The sequence below is a fragment of the Somniosus microcephalus genome, chromosome 12, assembly GCF_052327205.1.
Source record: "Somniosus microcephalus isolate GS21.2 chromosome 12, FLI_Smic_1.0, whole genome shotgun sequence".
NCBI classification, from domain to species: domain Eukaryota; kingdom Metazoa; phylum Chordata; class Chondrichthyes; order Squaliformes; family Somniosidae; genus Somniosus; species Somniosus microcephalus.
In genome coordinates, this window is record NC_140998.1 from 52,275,645 (window position 1) to 52,299,283 (window position 23,639).

General features: G+C 43.7%; 1 protein-coding gene across 3 annotated transcripts in view; it reads right to left on the reverse strand.

The window, feature by feature from the left end:
• Positions 1-23,639, reverse strand: part of mnat1 (MNAT1 component of CDK activating kinase) — a 182,278-nt gene that overhangs the window by 125,687 nt on the left and 32,952 nt on the right. For all 3 annotated transcript variants that reach the window (XM_086002850.1, XM_086002848.1, XM_086002849.1), the window contains one exon: positions 15,533-15,636. In XM_086002850.1, coding sequence (XP_085858976.1) covers positions 15,533-15,636 — 104 coding nt within the window. The remainder of the gene's footprint in view (positions 1-15,532; positions 15,637-23,639) is intronic.

The following is a 23,639-nucleotide window of genomic DNA, read 5'->3' on the forward strand; positions in this document are numbered from 1 at the left end:
AAACTAAATCAGTATTTCGTTCTTGTGGTCAATATACAATAATCATCCTGCTGTGCCCACCGGTCAAGGGAGTACCAGAAGATGCTTAAGTGAATTGTGAGATGTACAGCCAAAGCAATAGAGCACCAATCTCAGTAGGTGATAGAGTCTCTACAGGGCACCAGGCGTGAAGTAGTGTGTGCAGTTCTGGTTGTTGTAATACAGCAAGGATATGCATACATTAGAGGCAGTGCAGAAAGGGAAACCAAGCTCGAGAACCAAGGGTCACAGACTCAAGCTTAGAACAGGGAAGATTCACAGACAATTTAGATTTAACTACTTTACGTAGAGGATGATAAATGTATGGAATGGACCATCCAAAATGGAGGCAGATAATGTGGAAAGATTTAAGGGAGAATTGGATCATTTAAGGAATGGGTGATTGAAAAGCATTAGTATTCTGGATGGGTCAGATGGACTGCATATTCTTTTCTGGTTCTGTATTTTCCCATGATCCTATACTTTGAGATATCATTTCAATAACTGTAAATATATATTTTCCCCATCAGGATTCTGGTGCAATATTCAAGGGTTAAACTCTATATCTAGAAAGTGGACAAAATTATGAGGTCTAGTATACCCATAAAAAACTGCAGATTTTGACAATGCAAATAAAAATAGAAAATGTTAGAAATGCACAGGTGCTCCATCAGCTTCGGAAAAGAGGAAAAAGTCAGGTTAACTGTCTGGTATATACCCTTCACCAGAACTGGAAGATAAGAAAACCCTTTTACAGCACTTGACAAAACAAAGGGTAGGGGAAGATAAAAGTTAAGAGTTAGGTATGCTGACTCCCATGAAAGAGAATTAATAGGGGTAATTATAACTTTTGCCGATCGTGTAAAACAGGCGATATTGGATCAACTCTCCGTTATATACCATTCCCGATAGTCCCAAGGAAAGGAAAATCGGGCGCAGTGTATAATTGGTGGCTAATTTGATAGCAGCCTTTTTACACCATCACCCAAAATCAAAATTACCCCAACAGGTTTAACGGCCTGAAAACAGCATTTTTAAACTAAAGAGAGAAGTGAAAATGGGTGAACAATATGCAAAGATTAGATCTATTTTGACTTTTACCTGTTGTTCTCTCCCGCCCTTCACTTTGATCAGTCCTATAAAGCAATTTCCTTATCTTTCAATTTTCAGTTGTGATGAAGGAGGTACATCTAAAACCTATTATATATTTTCGGCATTTCTTTTTTTAAATAACCTATTCGAGTGTTTGTTAATCATATTGAATTATATTTACACATGAACTGATCATCTGATCATTCCATTCAATGCAATGGTTCCCAAAAATATGTTTTTTCTCCACATATGCATAACAATATAGAAGCCATAGCTGAATTCAAGCCCATGGTTCATAAGAAAAACAAGAAAACAAAACAGCTGTGGCTTAACGGACTGTTCTAAGCCGTCCTAGACTATTTGTATTTAACCCAAATACTTTTAAATTTTGCCTGCAAAACAAAAGTGACTGCATTTCAAAAAGTAATCAATTAGTTTCAATGCTTTAGGACATCCTGAGAATATGAAGTGCTCTATAAATGTTACTTTTTTCTTTCTATTGCAAATGATGACAAGGGCATGGCAGATCTCAAGGGAAGTGGTGCTAGCTAATTTAAAAAGGCTCAAGGTGATAAAAGAAGCAAGGCCAGGTTTAATTTATCCTGGGGTACAGGTCTTGTGTAATGCCTGGTGAATAATTTCAACAGCGCACTAAGAACCGTGGTAGTGCCAGATGTTGGAGAAAGGTACATGCACTCTTTTTAATAAAATGGGTAGAATTCAAATCCTGGAAACTATAGACCATGAGGTTAACCTTGGTGTTGGGAAAGTTAATGGAATGCATTTTTAGTGATGCTATAAATAACCAACTACAGGGCTGAAAGAGGATTTTCAACACGGCTTCGTAAAATAAAGGTCAACTGTACAAATCTGATCTACTTTATCAAAGTGGTCACTAAACAGTGGATCAACAAGACATCATCTATTTGTATTTCCAAAAAGTTTCTGATTAAATGCCTCAAAGAATTGTGTGCAAAAATTATGTCCAATGGAGTGAAGAGAGAAATGGCAAAATGGATAACAAATTGGTTACGGGACTGTAAACAAAGGGTGGTTTAAATGGGGTTGTTTGGGGTCTGGTCACAAGTGGGATGCCCTATGGTCAGTGCTATGTTCCCTTCTGTTTATTATATTCATCAACAATGTGTAGGAAGGTAGAAACAGAATAGTAATTAAACAGATTAATTGTGTGGTATTGTCAGGACCTTAGACGTAGGAAATACATTGTAAATGGATCTGGAGAGATTGAGACTGGAAAGTAAACCCAAAATTGGGATGTGTAAGTTACAGAAAACTCACAGGGAGAAAGACCTGAAAGTGATCATTACCCCCTTAAAGTTCAAGCACAGTTTCAATAGGCTACAGTCAAACCAAACAGGATCCTGGGATATATTTCGTGGACTATTCAGCAGAAAACTAGAACCACAATGGTATGATTATATAAAGTTGTGGTACAACCTTATTTGGGAGTATTGCACACAATTTCAGTCTCCCTGAAGGACACTGTGGCTCTAGAGAATGTGAAGAGAAGGACAAGAAGATTGACCCAGTCTGAAACCAATGAGCTCAGAAGAAAAACTTGATTCCTCGAGTTTATATTTGCTGAAGAGAGGTAGTTACAAATTCAGGTCTGTGGTCTTCTGTTCCAGTGGCATCAGTTCCTCCGGTAAGTGGTCTGAGCATCTTTCTTTTATAAGAGCAGTTTAACTTGGTCCAAGATCTATTTGCAAGTTAGTGTAAACTGGGAGTGTAACCAGTTAGAAGGGAAGAAACAGACAGTAGGAATTAGGGTCGTTTCTCAGAGTGATGGAAAGCAGCTAACAAGGTTCCACAGGGTTCTGCTCTGGAGCCACTTCTGTTCACCGTGTACTTCAAATGATTAGTATACAGGGCTAGAGGGAATGGCATCCGAATTTGCAGACTAAAATAGGAGTAAGTCATTTTGACGACCAAAGGAGGCAATGAGACGATGGTAGAAAGGACAAAAAAGAGTGGTAGATGAAATTTAATGCCAGTAAGTGTACGGTGGTACATTTCTGTTAAAAACAATTATCCTTGAAAGGGGAAAGATTGGGTGCTGTGGATGAGCAGAGGGATTTGGGAGTTCAGGTTCATTAAAAGCAGTACCTCAAGTGAATAAGGCCATAAAAAAGCTAATGGAATAGTGGGTTTTATGCCCAGAGGTATAGAATATAAATGTTGAAATGCAATGGTGAATCTATATAAAACCTTAGTAAGACCACGGTTGCAGTATTGTATGTAGTTGTGGGCTCCACACTATAGGAAGGATGTCGGGGGAATAGAGATTTTCTCTTTCTTCTTTATGGGGGATGTATAAAACATTAAATTAATCACAAAAAAAGGATGAAGTTAATTTTGCAGCAGACAAGGAGCAAAGAGAGATATTGGATAGGATCAAAAAAGATAGAAAGGAGGTACTAAATAGGTTGACATCACTCAAAGTTAACAAGTCACCCGGTTCAGGTGGGATGCATCCTAGGTTGCCGAGGAACGCAAGGGTGGAGATAGCAGAAGCTCTGACCTCAATCCTCTTTGGATATTGGAGTGGTGCCAGAGGACTGGAGCATTGCAAATGTTACACTCCTATTCAAAAAAGGGAGCGGGATAAACCTGGCCAGTCTAATGTCAGTGGTGGGAAAACTACTAGTGACCATTGCCATGGACAATATTAATTCTTACTTGGAGAAGCATGGGTTAAATAAAAGGGCAGCCAGCATGGATTTGTTAAGGCAAATCATGTCTGACTAACCTAATTGAGTTCTTTGATGAAGTAACAGAGGGTTGATGAAGGTAGTGCAGTAGATGTATATATGAACTTTTAAAAGACATCCGATAACGTACCACATGGGATTAAAGGGACGGTGGTAACTGGAGTACGTAATCGGCTAAGGGGTAGGAGTCAGAGAGTAGTGGTTAACAGATGACTGAAGAGAAGTATGCAGTGGGGGCCCCCCAGGAGTCGGTATAAGGACCATTGCTTTTCTTGTTATATATAAATGACCTGGACTTGGGTATAGGGAGTACAATTGCAAAGTTTGCAGATGATACAAAACTTTAGAATGTAGTAAATAGTGAGGAGGATAGTAGCAGATTTCAGGAGGACATAGACAGACTGGTGAAATGGGCAGACACATGGCAGATGCAATTTAACGCAGATAAGTGTGAAGTGATGCACTTTCGGATGAACTACATGAGGAGGAAATATAATCTAAATGGTACTATTTTGAGGGGGATGAAAGAGCAGAAGGCCCTGGGGGTGCATATTCACAAATCTTTAAAGGTGGCAGGGCAAATTGATAAGCCGGTTAAGAAAGAGTATGGGATGCTTGGCTTTGTATATAGGGGCAGTGAATACAAAAACAAAGAAGTCATGCTAAATCTTTACAAATCATTAGTTAGGCCTCAGCTGGAGTATTGTGTATAATTCTGGGCAACACACTTTAAGAAGGATGTCAAGGCCTTGGAGAGGGTACAGAGGAGGTTTACCAGGATGATACTAGGGATGAGGGACTTCAGTTATGTGGAGAGATTGGAGAAGCTGGGATTGTTCTCCTTAGAGCAGACAAGGTTGATCATAGAATCTTACAGCACAGAAAGAGGCCATTTTGGCCCATTGTGCCTGTGCAGACCTCAGAGGTATTCAAAATTATGAAGAGTTTTGATAAGAGCAAGTAGGGAGAAACTGTTTCCTCTGGTAAGTGGGTCGGTAACCAGAGGCCATAGATTTAAAATAATTCACAAAAGAACTAGAGGGGAAATGAGGAGAATTTTTTAAAAACACAAAGTGTTGTTAACTACCTGAAGGGGTGGTGGAATCAGATTCTATAGTAACTTTCAAAAGGCAACTAGGCATGTACTTGAAGAGGATTAATTTGCAGGGTTATGGGGCTAAATTGATAATTCTTTCAAACAGCCAGCACAGGCACGACAGGCTGAATGGCCTCCTTCTGTGCTGTAAGATTCTATGATTAACAGAAGCACTGTGCCAGCAACAGCTTTCAGTAAAAGGCTAGAAAGCAACAACTGGAGATAATCAGAAAAAAATGTCCCACAATGGGTTTCCACATACTTACTGAAAAAGAATAAAAAGTAGTGCTGCTTTAGTAAAAAGAGTGCGCACAAAAAATAATTGAAAACATTTTGAATCCAGAGTTGCGGTCCAATGGCAATGACAAAAGGAACCCTATGCAAAACATTCAGTTCATGAAGGCACCTCAACTCAAAAGGAAGAATTAAAACACCTTCTAGATTCAATAGTTCCATTATCATACGATCAAGAAAAATTATAATTTATGCAATTTTCCTAAATTCTGAGCTAAACTTGGCATTTGTGGTTCCCCTATCGGCTGTGTACTTGTGTATCCCTTTACCTCTCCTCTGGTTCTGTGCTGACTCTCTGAACTCTCTTTCACAAATGGCAATTGACGCTAGATCAATTGTTCATTTTAAATCTGAGATTGATAGACTTTTGTTAACCAGAGGTATTAAGGCTAGAAAATTAGACAGAGGGGTTTGGCAGTGCTTACCTAGTATATACTTCAATGCAGGGGTCACAGATAGACATGTGGAAGTATGATATCATAAGAACATAACAAATAGGAGCGGGAGTATGCCATTTGGCCCTGCAAGCCTGCTCCACCATTCAACAAGATCATGGCTGATCTTCTAGCTCAACTCCACCTTCCCGCACTATCTCCATATCCCTTAATATCCAAATATCTATCAATCTCTGTCTTAAATATACTCAACAACTGAGCATCCACAGCTCTCTGGGGTAGAGAATTCCAAAGATTCACAACCCTTTGAGTGAAGAAATTTCTCCTCATCTCAGTTCTAAATGGCCTACCCCTTATTCTGAGACTGTGACCCCGTGTTCTAGATTCCCCAGTCAGGCGAAACATTTTCCCAGCAATAACCCTGTCAAGCCCCTTAAGAATTTTATATCATAGCTATTACTGAAACAAGAGCAGGAATGGTAGCTCAACATTCCTGGTTACAGGGTTTTCAGATAAGATAGAGAGGGATAAAAAAGGAAGGTCGCAATATTGGTTAAAGAAACAATTACAGCTGTGAGGAGGGATATGATGTTAGAAGGATCAGCAAATAAGGCCATATGGGTTGAACGGAACAAAAAAAAGGGGCAATTTCACTGCTGAGAGTGTACTATAGACCCCCAAATAGTCAGAGGGAGATAGAAGAGCAAATATGTAGGCACATTTCTGAGAAGTGCAATAACAATAGGGTAGTAATAGTAGGAGATTTTAATTACCCTAACATTAACTGGGATAGAATCAGTGTAAAAGATATAGAGGGCGCAGAATTCATAAAATGCATTCAGGAGAACTTTTTTAGCCAGTATGTAGCAAGCCCAAGAAGAGAGGGGGCGGTTCTGGACTTCATTTTAGGGAATGCAGCTGGAAGGGCTATCAGTGGGAGTGCATTTTGGTGGTAGTGATCATAATTCAGTTAGATTTAGCGTAGTTATGGAAAAGGACAAAGATAGATCAGGAGTAAAAGTTCTCGATTGAGGAAAGGTCAATTTTACTAAGCGGAGATGTGATTTAGCAAAAGTGGACTGGAAACGGCTACTTGAAGGTAAATCAGTGTCAGAGCAGTGGGAGGCATTCAAGGAGATAGTGAGGGTTCAGAGCAAATATGTTCTACAAAGGAGGAGGATGGGACTCCCAAACCTAGAGCCCCCTGGATGTCAAGAGGCATACAGGAAAGGATAAGGCAAAAAGGGGAAGCTTCGGTCAGACACCGAGAGCTGAATACTGCAGAAAGCCTAGAAGAGTATAGAAAGGGCAGGGGTGAAATTAAAAAGGAAATTAGGAAAGCAAAGAGAGGGAATGAAAAAATATTGGCAAGTAAAATCAAGGAAAACCCAAATATGTTTTATAAATACATAAAGAGCAAGAGGATAACTAAAGAAAGAGTATGGCCTATTAGAGACCAAAAAGGAAGCTTGTATGTGGAGGCGGAAGACATTGGTATGGATCTTAATGAATACTTTGCATCTGTCTTCACAAAAGAGAGGGATGATGCTGACATTGTAGTTAAGGAGGAGGAGTGTGAAATATTAGATGAGATAAACATAGTGACAGAGGAATTGTCAAGAGGTTTAGCATCTTTGAAAGTAGTTAAATCGGCAGGCCCGGATCAAATGTATCCCAGGCTGTTAAGAGAAGCAAGGGAGGAAATAGCGGAGGCTCTGACCATTTTTCAATCCTCTCTGGCTACAGGTGTGGTGCCGGAAGACTGGAGGATTGCTAGCGTTGTACAGTTGTTTAAAAGGGGAGAAAGGGATAGACCGAATAATTACAGGCCAGTCAGCCTAACCACAGTGATGGGAAAATTGTTACTGAGGGACAGTATTAATAGTTATTTAGAAAGGCACAGATTAATCAAGGACAGTCAGCATGGACTTGTTAAGGGAAGGTGGTATCTGACTAACTTGATCGAATTTATTGAGGAGGCAACGAGGATTGCTGAGGGTAGTGCATTTGATGTAGTCTACAAGGCTTTTGACAAGGTCCCACATGGCAGATTGGTCAGAAAAGTAAAAGCCCATGAAATCCAAGGCAAAGTGGCAAGTTGGATCCAAAATTGGCTCAGTGCCAGGAAGCAAAGGCTAATGGTCGACAGATGTTTTTGTGGTTGGAAAGCAGTTTCCAGTGGGGCTTCACATAGCTCAGTACTAGGTCCCTTGTTTTTTGTGGTATACATCAATGATTTAAACTTCAATGTAGGGGGCATGATTAAGAAGTTTGCAGATGATACTAAAATTGGCCATGTGGTTGATAGTGAGGAAGATAGCTGTACACTGCAGGAAGATATCAATGGACTGGTTAGGTGGGCAGAAAAGCGGCAAATGGAATTCAATCCGGAGAAGTGTGAAATAATGCATTTGGGGAGGGCTAACAAGGCAAGCAAATATACAATAAATGGTAGGATACTGAGAAGTGTAAAGGAACAAAGGGACCTTGGAGTGCATGTCCACAGATCCCTGAAGGTAGCAGGACAGGTAGGTAAGGTGGTTAAGGCGGCTAAGGCGGCATACGGGACACTTTCCTTTATTAGCCGAGGCATACATAGATACATAGATACATAGAAGATAGGAGCAGGAGTAGGCCATTCGGCCCTTCATGCCTGCTCCGCCATTTAATGAGATCATGGCTGATCCTTTAATTCAGTATCCCGTCCCCGCCTTCTCTCCGTAACCCTTAACCCCTTTTGCCCGTAGAAATATATCTAATTCCCTCTTAAATATATTTAATGAGCTGGCGTACACTGCCCTCTGTGGCAATGAGTTCCACAGGTTCACCACTCTCTGAGTGAAGAAATTCCCCCTCATCTCTGTCCTGAATGGTTTAGCCCTTATCCTTAAATTATGTCCTCTAGTTCTGTTCTCACCCGCCAAGGGAAACATTCCTTCTGCATCCAGTCTGTCTAGACCTGTCAGAATTTTATACACTTCTATGAGGTCCCCTCTCAATCTTCTAAACTCCAGTGTGTACATCCCTAAACTACATAGTCTCTCCTCATAGGTCATTCCCGCCATTCCTGGTATCAGCCTGGTGAATCGCCGCTGCACCCCCTCCATGGCAAGAACATCCTTCCTCAGATGAGGCGACCAAAACTGTACACAGTACTCGAGGTGTGGTCTCACCAGTGCCCTGTACAGCTGCAGCAAGGTATCCCTGTTCCTGTATTCTAACCCTTTTGCTATGAAGGCCAGCATACCGTTTGCCTTCTTGACCGCCTGTTGCACCTGCATGCTCGCCTTCAGTGACTGGTGTACAAGAACACCCAGGTCTCTCTGTACTTCCCCCTCTCCCAATCTATTGCCATTTAAATAATAATTTGCCCTCCCGTTCCTGCACCCAAGGTGGATAACTTCGCACTTGTCCACATTATAGTGCATCTGCCATTTATCCGCCCAATCGCCCAGTCTGTCCAAATCGCTCTGGAGCTTCCTGGTCTCTTCCTCTGAGCCCACCCCACCTCCTAGTTTAGTGTCGTCTGCAAATTTGGAAATGCTGCATCCGACTCCCTGATCCAGGTCATTAATGTAAATTGTGAACAGCTGGGGGCCCAGGACAGATCCCTGTGGTACCCCACTTGTTACTGCCTGCCATTCAGAAAATGAGCCGTTTATTCCAACTCTCTGTTTTCTATCTGACAGCCAGTTCCCTATCCACGCCAAAACTTTCCCCTTTATCCCATGAGCCTCAATTTTCCATGCTAATCTTTTATGTGGGACCTTATCGAAGGCCTTTTGGAAGTCCAGGTACACCACATCTACTGGCTCTCCCCCATCTATTCTACCAGTTACTCCCTCAAAAAATTCCAATAGATTAGTCAAGCACGATTTACCCTTTGTAAATCCATGTTGACTCTGTCCTATCCTGTCCCCATTTGCTAAGTGCTCCGCTATTTCATCCTTAATGATGGACTCCAGCATTTTGCCCACAACTGATGTAAGGCTTACAGGTCTGTAATTACCTGCTTTTTCCCTACCCCCCTTTTTGAATAGTGGGGTAACGTTAGCTACCCTCCAATCCATCGGCACTGTTCCCGAGTCTAATGAATTCTGAAAAATCATCCTTAGTGCATCCGCTATCTCTAGGGCCACCTCCTTCAGTACCCTAGGATGCATGTTATCAGGCCCTGGGGATTTGTCCACCTTCAATCCCTTTAGCTTCCTTAACACCATATCCTTAGAGATATTGATTTGCGTCAGTTCCTCCTTTGCCAATGTCCCTATTTTTCCCGATATCCCAGGGAGGTTTTTTGTGTCTTCCTTCGTAAAGACTGACCCAAAGTATGCATTTAGTTGATCTGCCATTTCCTTATTTCCCATTATATATTCCCCCGTATCTGACTGCAATGGACCAACTTTGGTTTTCACCAGTCTTTTCCTTTTGATATATTTATAAAAGCTTTTGGAGTTAGTTTTTATATTTTCCGCCAGCTTGTTTTCGTAAGCTATTTTGCCCCTCTTGATCATGCCCTTTGCCCTCCTTTGCTCTATCTTAAACTGTTCCCAATCTTCCGCTCTGGCGCTTTTTTTGGCTATTTTATACGCCCTATCTTTGGATTTTATGCTGTCTCTAATTTCCCCTGTTATCCACGGTTGAGTCACCTTTTTAGATTTCCTTTTATGCCAGATTGGTATAAACAATTTTTGCAATTTTGTCATTCTATCTTTAAATGTTTGCCATTGTTTATCTACCTCCAGTCCTCTCAGGAACGTTGTCCAATCAGACCTACTCAGTTCCCGTCTCATGGCATCATAATTCCCCTTGTTTAAATTCAGGACCTTAGTCTCTGAGTCAATTTCTTCGCTCTCCATTTCGAGTGAGAAATCGATCATGTTATGATCGCTCTGACCCAAGGGTCCCCGTACAACAAGATTACTGATTAGTCCCTTCTCATTGCACAGTACCCAGTCCAATATAGCCTGTTCCCGAGTTGGTTCCTCGACATATTGATCCAGATAACCATCCCTTAAACACTCAAGGAATTCCTCCTCCTCATTATTTTTACTGATTAGGCTAGTCCAATCTATATGTAAGTTAAAGTCACCTATGATGACAGCTGTGCTCTTATTGCACGCTTCTCTAATTTCCCTCGTGATGCCCTCCCTAACCTCTATTTTACTATTTGGAGGCCTATATACCACTCCTATTAATGTTTTTCGCCCCTCGCTATTTCTTAGCTCCACCCATATAGATTCTGTATTAACTGAGTTAATATCCTTCCTTTCAATTGCATTTATCCCCTCTTTTACTAGCAATGCTACCCCTCCTCCCTTTCTTTTTTGTCGATCCTTCCTAAATACTGAATACCCCTGTATGTTAAGCTCCCAGCCCTGCTCACCCTGCAACCATGTTTCCGTAATCCCAATTAGATCATAATTATTAACCTCTATTTCCACAGCTAATTCATCTACCTTGTTCCTGATGCTTCTCGCATTAAGGTATAAAACCCTCAGGCTTTTTTTATGCTCACATTTTTTATGAATTAGTTTGGCCCTTTGTTTTTTGTTCCTCACCCTTTTACCATTTATTTCTGTCTGCCTTTCACTTTCCTCTATTTCACTACATAGGTTTCTAGCCCCCTGCCATACTAGTTTAAATGCTCCCGAACTGCTTTATCAAAAATTACCCCGAGAACATCAGTTCCATCTCTGCACAGGTGCAGAATATAAGAGCCGGGAGGTTATGTTTGAACTGTATAAAACACTAGTTAGGCTACAGCTAGAGTACCATGTACAGTTCTGGTCACATTACTGGAAAGATAGCCATCTCCACATCATGGCTACTATCGACACCACAAACTGCCGGCTCAAAGTGGAGAGGAGCTCCAAGAAGATCGCGCATATCGACACAGACATCAAGTTTCTACAGAGATGCAAGAAAGCAGACAAGATCCCGAAAGGACTACAGATCACGAACCCACTCAAGTCGACCTACAACACAGACTACGCTGAGAGGCTCTGCCGTCGTACCTTTCGCACACTCCTCAACCATCTCATACACCAGCTCTACAGCAGACGCCGCAACCTCGAAACCCAGATAGAGTCCACGTTCTCAGCCTGTGCTCAGGACACAGCAGACCAGCTACGAGACAACGGAACTACGCTGCCTACATGCACACCAAGAACAGGAAGCTTGAGAAACTCGGCATCACCACCAGCAGCAACCAAGCCTCCCCCGGTACCACGGTTGAAACCACAGGGAAGTCCATCGTCAACTTGTCCGACCACACCCTTCAATCAGACGAAATCGAAGTTCTCAGCCGAGAACCCAATTTCTGCCCCACCACCAAAATGGACCCCATCGGTCTCGCGGCAGACACAGAGGAATTCATCAGGAGAATGAGGCTCCGGGAATTCTTCCACAAATCCCAAGATGTCAGCTGTGAACCCAATCAGACAATCAATGATCTGGAACAGCAGACAGAGGGATCCGCAGTGCAGCAACCAAAGAAGAGAGAGTCAAATTGGACCCCTCCGGAGGGTCGCTGCCCTAAGCTTGACATGTATGCTCAAGCTGTCAGGAGATGCATCAACGCCAGATTCATCAGCCGCACTCACAAGACAGTCCAGAATGTCACCCGAACACAACGCAACGCCATCCACGCTCTCAAGACCAACCGCAACATCGTCAGCAAACCAGCAGACAAAAGGAGGAGCCATCGTCATACAGAACAGAATGGACTATTGCAAAGAAGCATACCGACAACTAGGAACACTACAGTTACCCGCAGATCCAACCAAAGAACACACCCGCCAACTCAACAGACTGATCAAGACCTTCGATCCAGACCTTCAAAGCATCCTACGCGCTCTCATCCCACGTACTCCCCGCGTGGGAGACTTCTACTGCCTCCCAAAGATACACAAAGCCAACACACCCGGACGCTCTATCGTATCAGGCAACGGAACCCTGTGTGAGAACCTCTCTGGATACGTCGAGGGCATCCTGAAACCCATCGTACAGGGAACCCCCAGCTTCTGTCGTGACACTACAGAATTCTTACAGGAACTCAGCACCCACGGACCAGTGGAACCAGGAACATTCCTCGCCACGATGGACGTCTCAGCACTCTACACCAGTATCCCCCACGATGACGGCATCGCTGCGACAGCCTCAGTACTCAACACCAACAACAGCCAATCTCCAGACGCCATCCTACAACTCATCCGCTTCATCCTTGACCACAATGTCTTCACCTTCGACAACCAGTTCTTTACCCAAACACACGGAACAGCCATGGGAACCAAATTCGCACCCCAATACGCTAACATCTTCATGCACAAGTTCGAGCAAGACCTCTTCGCTGCACAGGACCTCCAACCAACGCTATACACCAGATACATCGACGACATTTTCTTCCTATGGACCCACAGCGAAGAATCACTGAAAAGACTACACGATAACATCAACAAGTTCCATCCCACCATCAAACTTACCATGGACTACTCCTCAGAATCAGTTTCATTTTTGGACACACGAATCTCCATCAAAGACGGACACCACAGCACTTCACTCTACCACAAACCCACGGACAACCTCATGATGCTCCACTTCTCCAGCTTCCACCCTAACCACGTTAAAGAAGCCATCCCCTATGGACAAGCCCTGCGAATACACAGGATCTGCTCAGACGAGGAGGAACGCGATGGACACCTACAGATGCTGAAAGACGCCCTCCTAAGAACGGGATATGACGCTCGACTCGTCGATCGACAGTTCCGACGGGCCACAGCAAAAAATCCTCAGAAGACAAACATGGGACACAACCAACAGAGTACCCTTCGTCGTCCAGTACTTCCCCGGAGCGGAGAAACTACGCCATGTTCGTCGCAGCCTTCAACATGTCATCGATGACGACGAACACCTCGCTAAGGCCATTCCCACGCCACCACTACTCGCCTTCAAACAGCCACCTAACCTCAAACAGACCATCGTTCGCAGCAAATTACCCAGCTTTCAGGAGAACGACGACCACGACACCACACAACCCTGCCACGGCAACCTCTGCAAGACATGCCAGATCATCAACACAGATACCATCATCACACGTGAGGACACCACCCACCAGGTACATGGTACATACTCATGTGACTCGGCCAACGTTGTCTACCTCATACGTTGCAGGAAAGGATGTCCCGGAGCATGGTACATCGGCAAGACCATGCAGACACTGCGACAACGGATGAACGGACACCGCGCAACAATCGCCAGGCAGGAGTGTTCCCTCCCAGTCGGGGAACACTTCAGCAGTCAAGGACATTCAGCCTCCGATCTTCGGGTAAGCATTCTCCAAGGGGGCCTTCGAGACACACGACAACGCAAAATCGTCGAGCAGAAACTGATAGCCAAGTTCCGCATTCATGAGGACGGCCTCAACCGGGATCTTGGGTTCATGTCACGCTACATGTAAACCCACCTGACGTAGAGTCATCCAGACTCGAGTCGTCGTTGGCTTGTTCTCTCTACACAGATGCGGCCGGACCTGCTGTGATTTCCAGCAAAAAAAATTTTTGTTTTTTTTGTTTGTTCTTTGTTTTTCATACAGACCCCAGCATCTGCAACATTTGACCCCACCTCATTGTTCTTTGATGTAATGTTTTCCTGGCTGACCTGTTTGGACACCATTCACACCTTTGATTGCTGTGATTATCTCTCTGCCGAGGTGTAATAAAGGGCAGTTAGAAAGATTACCTGTAATCATCTGGCAGTGTTCTCTGACTATATATGCTGTGCCTATATGCATCTCTTCACTTCACCTGATGAAGGAGCAGCGCTCTGAAAGCTTGTGATTTCAAATAAAGCTGTTGGACTATAACCTGGTGTTGTGTGACTTCTCACATTTACAGGAAAGATGAGAGGGTTAGGAGGAGATTTACGAGGATGTTGCCAGGACTGGAGAATTTTAGCTATGAGGAAAGATTGGATAGGCTGGGGTTGTTTTCTTTGGAACAGAGGAGGCTGAGGGGAGACTTGATTGAGGTGTATAAAATTATGAGGGGCCTATATAGAGTGGATAGGAAGGATCTATTTCCCCTAGCAGAGAGGTCAATAACCAGGGGGCATAGATTTGGTAGAAAGATTAGAGGGGAGTTGAGGAGAACTTTTTTCACCCAGAGGGTGGTGGTGGTCTGGAACTCACTGCCTGAAAGGGTGGTAGAGGAAGAGACCCTCATCACATTTAAAAAGTACTTGTATATGCACTTGATGTGCCGTAACCTACAGGGCTATGGACCAAGAGCTGGAAAGTGGGATTAGGCTGGATAGCTCTTTTTCGGCCAGTACAGACACAATGGGTCATAGAAACATAGAAGATAGGAGCAGGAGTAAGCCATTTGGCCCCTTGAGCCTGCTCTGCCATTTAATGAGATCGTGGCTGATCATCCAAATTCAGTACCCTGTCCCTGCTTTCTCCCCATATCACTTGATCCCTTTAGCCTCAAGAAATATATCTCAATCCTTCTTGAATATATTTAATGAATTGGCCTCAACTGCCTTCTGTGGTAGAGAATTCCACAGGTTCACCACTCTCTGGGTGAAGAAATTCCTCCTCATCTCAGCCGAATGGCCTCCTTCTGCGCCGTAAATTTCTATGATTCTATATGGGCCAAAGGTAATATGGAGTTAGGTCGCAGATCACCCATGATCTCATTGAATGACTAACAGGCTCAAGGGGCTAAATGGCCTACTGCCGTTCCTATGTGGCACATGTACGGTATCGATTCGGTACACTTAGGTTTGAGGGTTATAGTTGCAGCTCTGAAATGACAAAACACAGTAAGAACAAAACAGTTAATATTGGGGGGGGGGGGGGGGAAGAAAGAGAAAGAGGGAATTTTAAATTAGACAGATCAACTGACCAGTTTTATCTTGTTTCTGTAAATAACGTCTTTGTTGTCCTTCTGGTATTGCTCCATTTTTCTTTTCGTGTTCTCCATATCCACATTGTTGGTCAGATTATTCACTGCAAAAAAAACCTTAGTTTCAGATTGACTTACTGATTTACTGTGTTCTGTGTACTATCAGCAAAACAACAATATCATCTACTCCTCCTAATTCAAAGTTGCTAAATTTGAATTACCTGTTAATTCAAAGTCCTTTTTTGCTTGAAAAATATTAGCAGGAATAGACTGCAATGTAAATTCCCTTTATTACATTTCAATGACCATTCAAGATCTAGCCATTGTTTTTCATCACTGTATTGGAAGTTTAGGATTCCCCACATCCTCTTTTCTTCTGTATCTTTGCCTGCCTTATTATCTAATGTCATTTTGTTAGGTGAAAAAAGCAGCTATACCAGCATTCTTCAAATTACATCTTCAGAAGGAGTTTTTTGGTCACACTTATAGTCATTGCAATTGTACATTCTATACTTTACAGTATAAAACTATAGAATAAAACCTCACCCAATTTCAAATCTGCCCTTACCTCCTCTGTATTCATTTATTCCCCTCACACAGTATACATCTAGTAAGACTTAGTAATCATTTATGTACAAAAGAACAAATAAGTACAGGAAACAAAAGAATAAACTGAATCACCAAAAATAAAACGATGCTACATGTCCCATGAATATTTCCACAAAACACAGAGAATGATGTGGCCTAAAGCACAATGAATTTTTAAAAAACCTTCAAGGGTTATTTAGGTCACTTCATAAACTGTGTTCTGAGCACCATATGCAATTGCATTCCAAGTGCTTTATTCAATGATTCATAAGACCACTTTCATGGCATAAACAGAACTATTTCATGACAAGCAAACTCTTGCCTTGCCAGGTTACAATTGAATAAATGTCTAGTACGACAGTTGATAACATGTTTTTTTAACCCTAGAGTAATCATGAACAGTGAGCGGGAGCAGTCAATCAACAACAACTGCAAAACCACTAAAGTGACGTTATATCCAGGGAAGGAGCTGATTGGCAAGTAGGATCTGGAGAGTATTTCTACAGTCCAGTCATTAAAGTAAAAGTAAGGTCCCTAGTTTAGAGCAAGTAGTGTTTAAAGGGAAGTAAGGTCCCTAGTGTATTTAATATTCTTTAATTTAAAGGAAGTAAAGGGAGTAAATTAAGGGTAGGACATGGCAGGGCAGCTCAGCACCGTGGAGTGCGCCTCCTGTGCCAAGTGGGAAGTCAGGGACACTTTAGGTGTCCAGGGCGAACACATGTGCAGGAAGTGTCTCCAGCTGCAGCTACTCGAAATCCGCGTTTCGGAGCTGGAGCTGCGGCTGCAGTCACTGTGGAGCATCCGCAAAGCCGAGATCTTCGTGGATAGCACGTTTAACGAGGTGGTCACATCGCAGGTAAAGAGTGCACAGGCAGACAGGAAATGGGTGACCGCCAAACAGAGTAAAAGAACTAGGAAGGTCGTGCAGGAGTCCCCTGGGTCCATCTCCCTCTCCAACAGATTTTCTGTTTCGGATACTGCTGGGGGGAGATGGTTTCTCAGGGGAATGCAGCAAGAGCCAAATCTGTGGCACTACGAGTGCCTCAGCTGCACAGGAAAGGAGGAAAGAGAGTGGGAGAGCAATAGTGATAGGGGATTCTGTTGTAAGGAGAACAGATAGAAGTTTCTGTGGCCACAGACGTGACTCCAGGATGGTATGTTGCCTCCCTGGTGCCAGGGTCAAGGATGTCACTGAACGGCTGCAGGGCATTCTGAAGGGGGAGGGTGAACAGTCAGAGGTCGTGGTTCACATTGGTACCAACGACATGGGTACAAAGAGGGATGAGGTCCTGCAACAAGAATTTAGGACGGGTTGCGCCTGAACCGGAACGAGACCAGCATGCTTGCGGGGAGGTTTGCTAGTACTGTTGGGGGGAGTTTGAACTAACTTGGCAGGGGGATGGGATACGGAGTGGACATCCTTGACCCTGGCACCGGAGGGGGTGATGCACAGCCAAATATAGAGGAAAAAACAAGTCAGCCTGGAAGGCAGAGCAAATATGTAACGGCACAAGGGAGTATGGCAAGACTGGATGGCATTTATTTTAATGCAAAGAGTCTTGCGAGTAAGACAGATGAATTGAAGGTGTTGATGAACACATGGGAGTATGATATTGTTGCTATCACAGAGACATGATTGAGGGAGGGGCAGGACTGGCTGCTCAATATTCCGGGGTATAGAATCTTCAGGCGAGACAGAGGGGGATGTAAAAGAGGGGATGTCGCAATATTAATCAAGGAGTTAATTACTGCTGTAAGGAGGGATATCATCTTAGCAAGTTCCTCTAATAAGGCCATATGGGTAGAACTTAAAAACAAAAAGGGGGCAAATACTTTGCTGGGAGTGTACTATAGGCTCCCAAACAGTCAGGGGGAGATAGAGGAACAGATATGTAGGCAAATCTCAGAGAAGTGTAGAAATAATAGGGTAATAATAGGGGATTTCAACTTCCCCAATAATAACTGGGATAGTCAGAGTGTGAAAGTCTTAGAGGGTGCGGAATTCTTAAAGTGCATCCAGGAGAGCTTTTTGAGCCAGCATGTAGAAAGTCCTACAAGAGAGGGGGCGGTACTGGACCCAATTCTAGGGAATGTAGCCGGGCAAGTGGTAGAAATGTCAGTCGGAGAGCATTTTGGTGACAGTGACCATAATTCGGTGAGATTTAAGGTAGTCATGGAAAAGGACAAAGATGGACCGGAAATAAAGGTTCTAAATTGGGGGAAGGCCGATTTTAATATGATACGGTAGGATCTGGCCAAAGTGGACTGGGATCAGATACTTGTAGGAAAATCCACATCAGAGCAGTGGGAGTCTTTCAGAAAGGAAATAGAGAGAGTACAACACCAACATGTTCCAGTAAAGGTCAAGGGTGAGACCAACAAGTCCAGGGAACCCTGGATGTCAAGGGATATACAAGAATGGATTAGGAAAAAAAGGGAGGCTTTTGGCAGATATAAAGGACTAAAAACAGTGGAAGCCCTAGAGGAGTATAGAAAGTGCAGGGGAATACTTAAAAAAAGAAATTAGGAGAGCGAAGAGGGAGAATGAAAAAACACTGGCGGGCAAAATAAAAGGAAAATCCCATGGTGTTTTAGAAGTATATTAAGGGCAAGAGGATAACCAGGGAAAGTGTAGGGCCCATTAGGGACCAAAGTGGCAATCTGTGTGTAGAGCCAGAAGATGTAGATGAAGTTTTAAATGAATATTTTGCATCTGTGTTCACTATGGAGAAGGACGATGTAGGCATAGAAATCAGGCAGGGGGATTGTGATATACTTGAACAAATTAGTGTTGAGAGGGAGGAGGTACTAGCAGTTTTAGCGGGCTTAAAAGTGGATAAATCCCCAGGCCCAGACGAGATATATCCCAGGCTGCTGTGTGAGGCAACGGAGGAGATTGCAGGGGCTCTGACACAAATTTTCATATCCTCTCTGGCCACAGGGGAGGTGCCAGAGGACTGGAGGACAGCCAATGTAGTACCATTATTCAAGGGTAGTAGGGATAAACCAGGGAATTACAGGCCAGTGAGCCTAACATCAGTGGTAGGGAAATTATTGGAAAAGATTCTGAGGGACAGAATTAGTCTCCACTTAATCAAGGATCGTCAGCATGGCTTCGTCAGAGGGAGATCATGTCTAACCAATTTGATTGAATTTTGAGGGGGTGACTAGGTGTATAGATGAGGGTAGTGTAGTTGATGTAATCTACATGGACTTCAGTAAGGCTTTTGACAAAGTCCCACATGGGAGACTGGTCAAGAAGGTAAGAGCCCATGGGATCCAGGGCAATTTGGCACATTGGATCCAAAATTGGCTTAGTGGCAGGAGGCAGAGGGTGATGGTCGAAGGTTGTTTTTGTGACTGGAAGCCTGTGTCCAGTGGTGTACCGCAAGGATCGGTGCTGGGTCCTTTGCTGTTTGTAGTGTACATTAATGATTTAGATATGAATGTCGGAGGTATGATCAGTAAGTTCGCAGATGACACGAAAATTGGTGGTGGTAAACAGAGAGGAGGGAAGCCTCAGGCTACAGGACGATATAGATGGGTTGGTTAAATGGGCAGAACAGTGGCAAATGGAATTTAACCCTGAAAAGTGTGAGGTGATGCATTTTGGGAGGACTAACAAGGCAAGGGAATACACAATGAATGGTAGGACCCTAGGAAGGACAGAGGATCAGAGGGATCTCGGTGTGCATGTACATAGATCCCTGAAGGCAGCAGGACAGGTAGATAAGGTGGTTAAAAAGGCATATGGGATACTTATATTCTATGCCTCGGCTAATGAAGCCAAGAGCAGGGAGGTTATGATGGAGCTGTACAAAACGCTAGTTAGGTCACAGCTGGAATACTGTGTGCAGTTCTGGTCACCACACTATTGGAAGGATGTAATTGCATTGGAGAGGGTGCAGAGGAGATTCACCAGGATGTTACCTGGGCTGGAGCGTTTCAGCTATGAAGAGAGACTGGGGTTGTTTTCCTTAGAGCAGAGAAGGCTGAGGGGGGACCTGATTGAGGTGTACAAAATTATGAGGGGTACAAAATTATGAGGGGCATAGATAGGGTAGATAGAAAGGAACTTTTCCCCTTAGTAGAGGTGTCAATAACCAGGGGGCATAGTTTCAAGATAAGGGGCAGGCGGTTTAGAGGGGATTTGAGGAAAAACTTTTTCACCCAGAGGGTGGTTGGAATCTGGAACTCACTGCCTGAAAGGGTGTTAGAGACAGGAACCCTCACAACATTCAAGAAGCATTTAGATGAGCACTTGAAACAAGGCTACGGACCGAGTGCTGGAAAATGGGTTTAGAATAGACAGGGCTTGATGGCCGGCGCGGACACGATAGGCCGAAGGGTCTCTTTCTGTGCTGTATAACTATGACTCTATGAATTGCCCCCCACTCCCCCCTCCATGTTGAATGCTCAACTATTCAATCCATTAATACAATGCAAGACAAGCAATGTGTATTGCTGCATTCAGTAATTACATTCTTCACTCCTTCCTGAAGCAAATATTGTCTTTTTAAAACAATGCTTTAACTATTAACATTTCTGTACACAGATAGCAAGATAATTATGCTGAGAACAAATTCCACCATGGCAGTTTGAGAATTTTAATAAAATATCTGGAAATAAAAAGCTGGTATGCGATTGCAGTAAAACTGTAAGAGTGTCATTAAAAACCCAACTGGTTCACTAATTTCCTTCAGGGAAGGAAATCTCACCCAGTCTGGCCTTTATGTTACTTTGTCCCATATCAACGTGATTGATTCTCAACTGCCCTCTAAAGTGACTTAGCAAGACACTCCGTTGTATCAAACCGCTACACTGCAGGGTTCAAGAAGGTGGCCCACCACCACCTTCTCAGGGCAACTAGGGATGGGCAATAAATGACGGTTTTGGCAGCAACGCCCACATCCTGAGAATGAATTTTTAAAAGTATTCGCTGTTATACATGGTACTTTTGGATGCCACTTGGCAAAATACACTGCGACATTTAGAGAACTTCTCATTAGCTTCATCACAATCTGTTTTGCCACTTTATTTTCTCACATAGCCATACTCTGAGGGGTAGATTTTCCCGAACCTGTCGGGAAGAAGGCGGGATTCCCCTTTCGGGTTTTTGACCCGCCTACTTCGACGTCCAGCCAATCCGCGCGATTTTCCCTTGATTGACCTTGTTGAACCCGCCCAGCGGGCTCAGCAGGCCAATTAAGGGCCAGCCGGCAACAGGTGACGTCACAAACTGAAATTTCATCTGTCAAGAGTTTTTGACAGATGAAATATCAGTGTTTCACAGCTGTTTGAAGCTATCAAACACTGACAGTCTGAGTTCTGACATGAGTCATTCTACGCACTCAGTTAGAACTCTTACCGGCACTCAAAGCTGAAGGCTGTCACTTTTGACAGATCGCAGCCATTCAGCTTTCAGTTCCGGCTGAGTGATGCGCTCCAAACGGCTACAGGAAGAAAGGCTGTGAAGGTAAGAAAAAGTTCTTCACATACTTTCCTTTACACTCATGCACCCATCACTCACCTGAGCGCCAACATCGCAACCCCTTCAACCCGACGGCCCGCCTGCTCTAACCTGGCGTGGTTTGGAGCCGTCGGGAAACCCACACGACACCCCTCAAAATAGGGATTAGGCTAAAAACTGCCTGTTAACAGGCAGTTAATTGGCACTAATCCCTTCCCGCCTGGTTTCGGCGGGTTCCAGTGCGGGGCAGGTACCCGCCGCCCCTGAAACTTACGTGGGGCGGGGTTTTGGGCGGGATGGTGTCGGGACCCCCAAATTCGGGATTTTCAGCCCCCGCCCGCCTGAAAGCCCGCCCGACGGCTGGGGGAAAATCGGGGCCTGAGTCTTTCCCACTATGCCATCAGAGTCTAACTTCATTTATATAAAAACAGAATACGTTACATGGACTAAGGATTGAGATCCAAAAAACTCCTGCCTACAATGCAAATTTCTGTTTCAACTGATATATTTTGATTGAAACAATTATGAAAAAGATAAAAAGTAATGGGGCAATCAGTTTGTATTTATATATCAATGAGAGTTCGGACATTTGGAAAAAAGGTAAATGTTTCAGATAATTGCACAAGAACACCGAGTTGCTGAGATCCCAGTATTAACAAGGATAATGTATGGGTTATGTTGGGCAATATGAAGCAGTCATATTTATCCCTGATGATTGCCCCAGTATAGAATCATAGAAAGTTACAGCACGGAAGGAGGCCATTTCAGCCCATCATGACCACGCTGTAGTGATCAATAACATGTCATTCTATAGTGGACACTAGGTGGAGCCGTAGAGCTGTATATAGCTGTATGTATAAGACTACACTACCCAGCTGTATGTATATTAAGACTACATTACCCATGAGGCACTAGGCTACCCACAAGGCAACAGTCAAGATGGCAGCCTGCACACAGGAGCACACATGCTGCATCTCTACAGATACTGCACCTAGAGAACGTGTACTGAATAAATAACTAGCTAGAAGCTAGCTGTGTTCATAATAAGAATGTCTATTTATTAATGAACATAACATGGTACCAGGGTGGTGAAGATCTGCTGAAAATTGTGAAAAGCGACATGGAGAATTTGAAGCCACCAGAGCGTTTGAATCTCGAGGGAAATGTCGACTACAATTGGCGGATTTTTAAACAACAATTCGAACTCTACATTGCAGCCATCGGATTCGGTACGAAGCCAGACGCAAGGAAGATAGCGTTGCTGCTTACGGTTGCAGGCCCACAGGCGATAGAGGTATTTAATACATTTGTATTTAATCCAGAGGAGAACAGAGGAAAATTAGAAGATGTGCTAAAGAAATTTGATGAACATAAGAAATAGGAGCAGGAGTAGGCCAATCGGCCCCTCGAGCCTGCTCCGCCATTCAATAAGATCATGGCTGATCTGATCCTAACCGCCAATCCACTATCACAGAACCATCTCCTGAATCTAACAGAGTTAGACACATGAAATAGGAGCAGGATCAGGCTACACGGCCCCTGGGCCCGCGCCGCTACCCACAGGGCCATGACCGATCCGAGCCTAGTCTCATGTCCAAATTCCTGCCCGCTCCCCGTAACCCTTAATTCCCTTTACTTCTAGGAAACTGTCTATTTCTGTTTTAAATTTATGTAATGATGTAGCTTCTACAGCTTTTTGGGGCAGCATATTCCATGGACCTACCACCCTCTGAGTGAAGTAGTTCCTCCTCATCTCAGTTTTGAAAGAGCAGCCCCTTATTCTAAGACTATGCCCCCTAGTTCTAGTTTCACCCATCATCGGGAACATCTTCCCTGCATCCACCTGATCCAACCCCTTCACAATCTTTTATGTTTCAATAAGATCGCCTCTGATTCTTCTGAACTCCAATGAGTAGAGTCCCAATCTACTCAACCTCTCCTCATATGTCCATCCCCTCATCCCCAGGATTAACCGAGTGAACCTTCTTTGTACTGACTCGAGAGCAAGTATGTCCTTTCTTAAGTATGGACACCAAAACTGTACGCAGT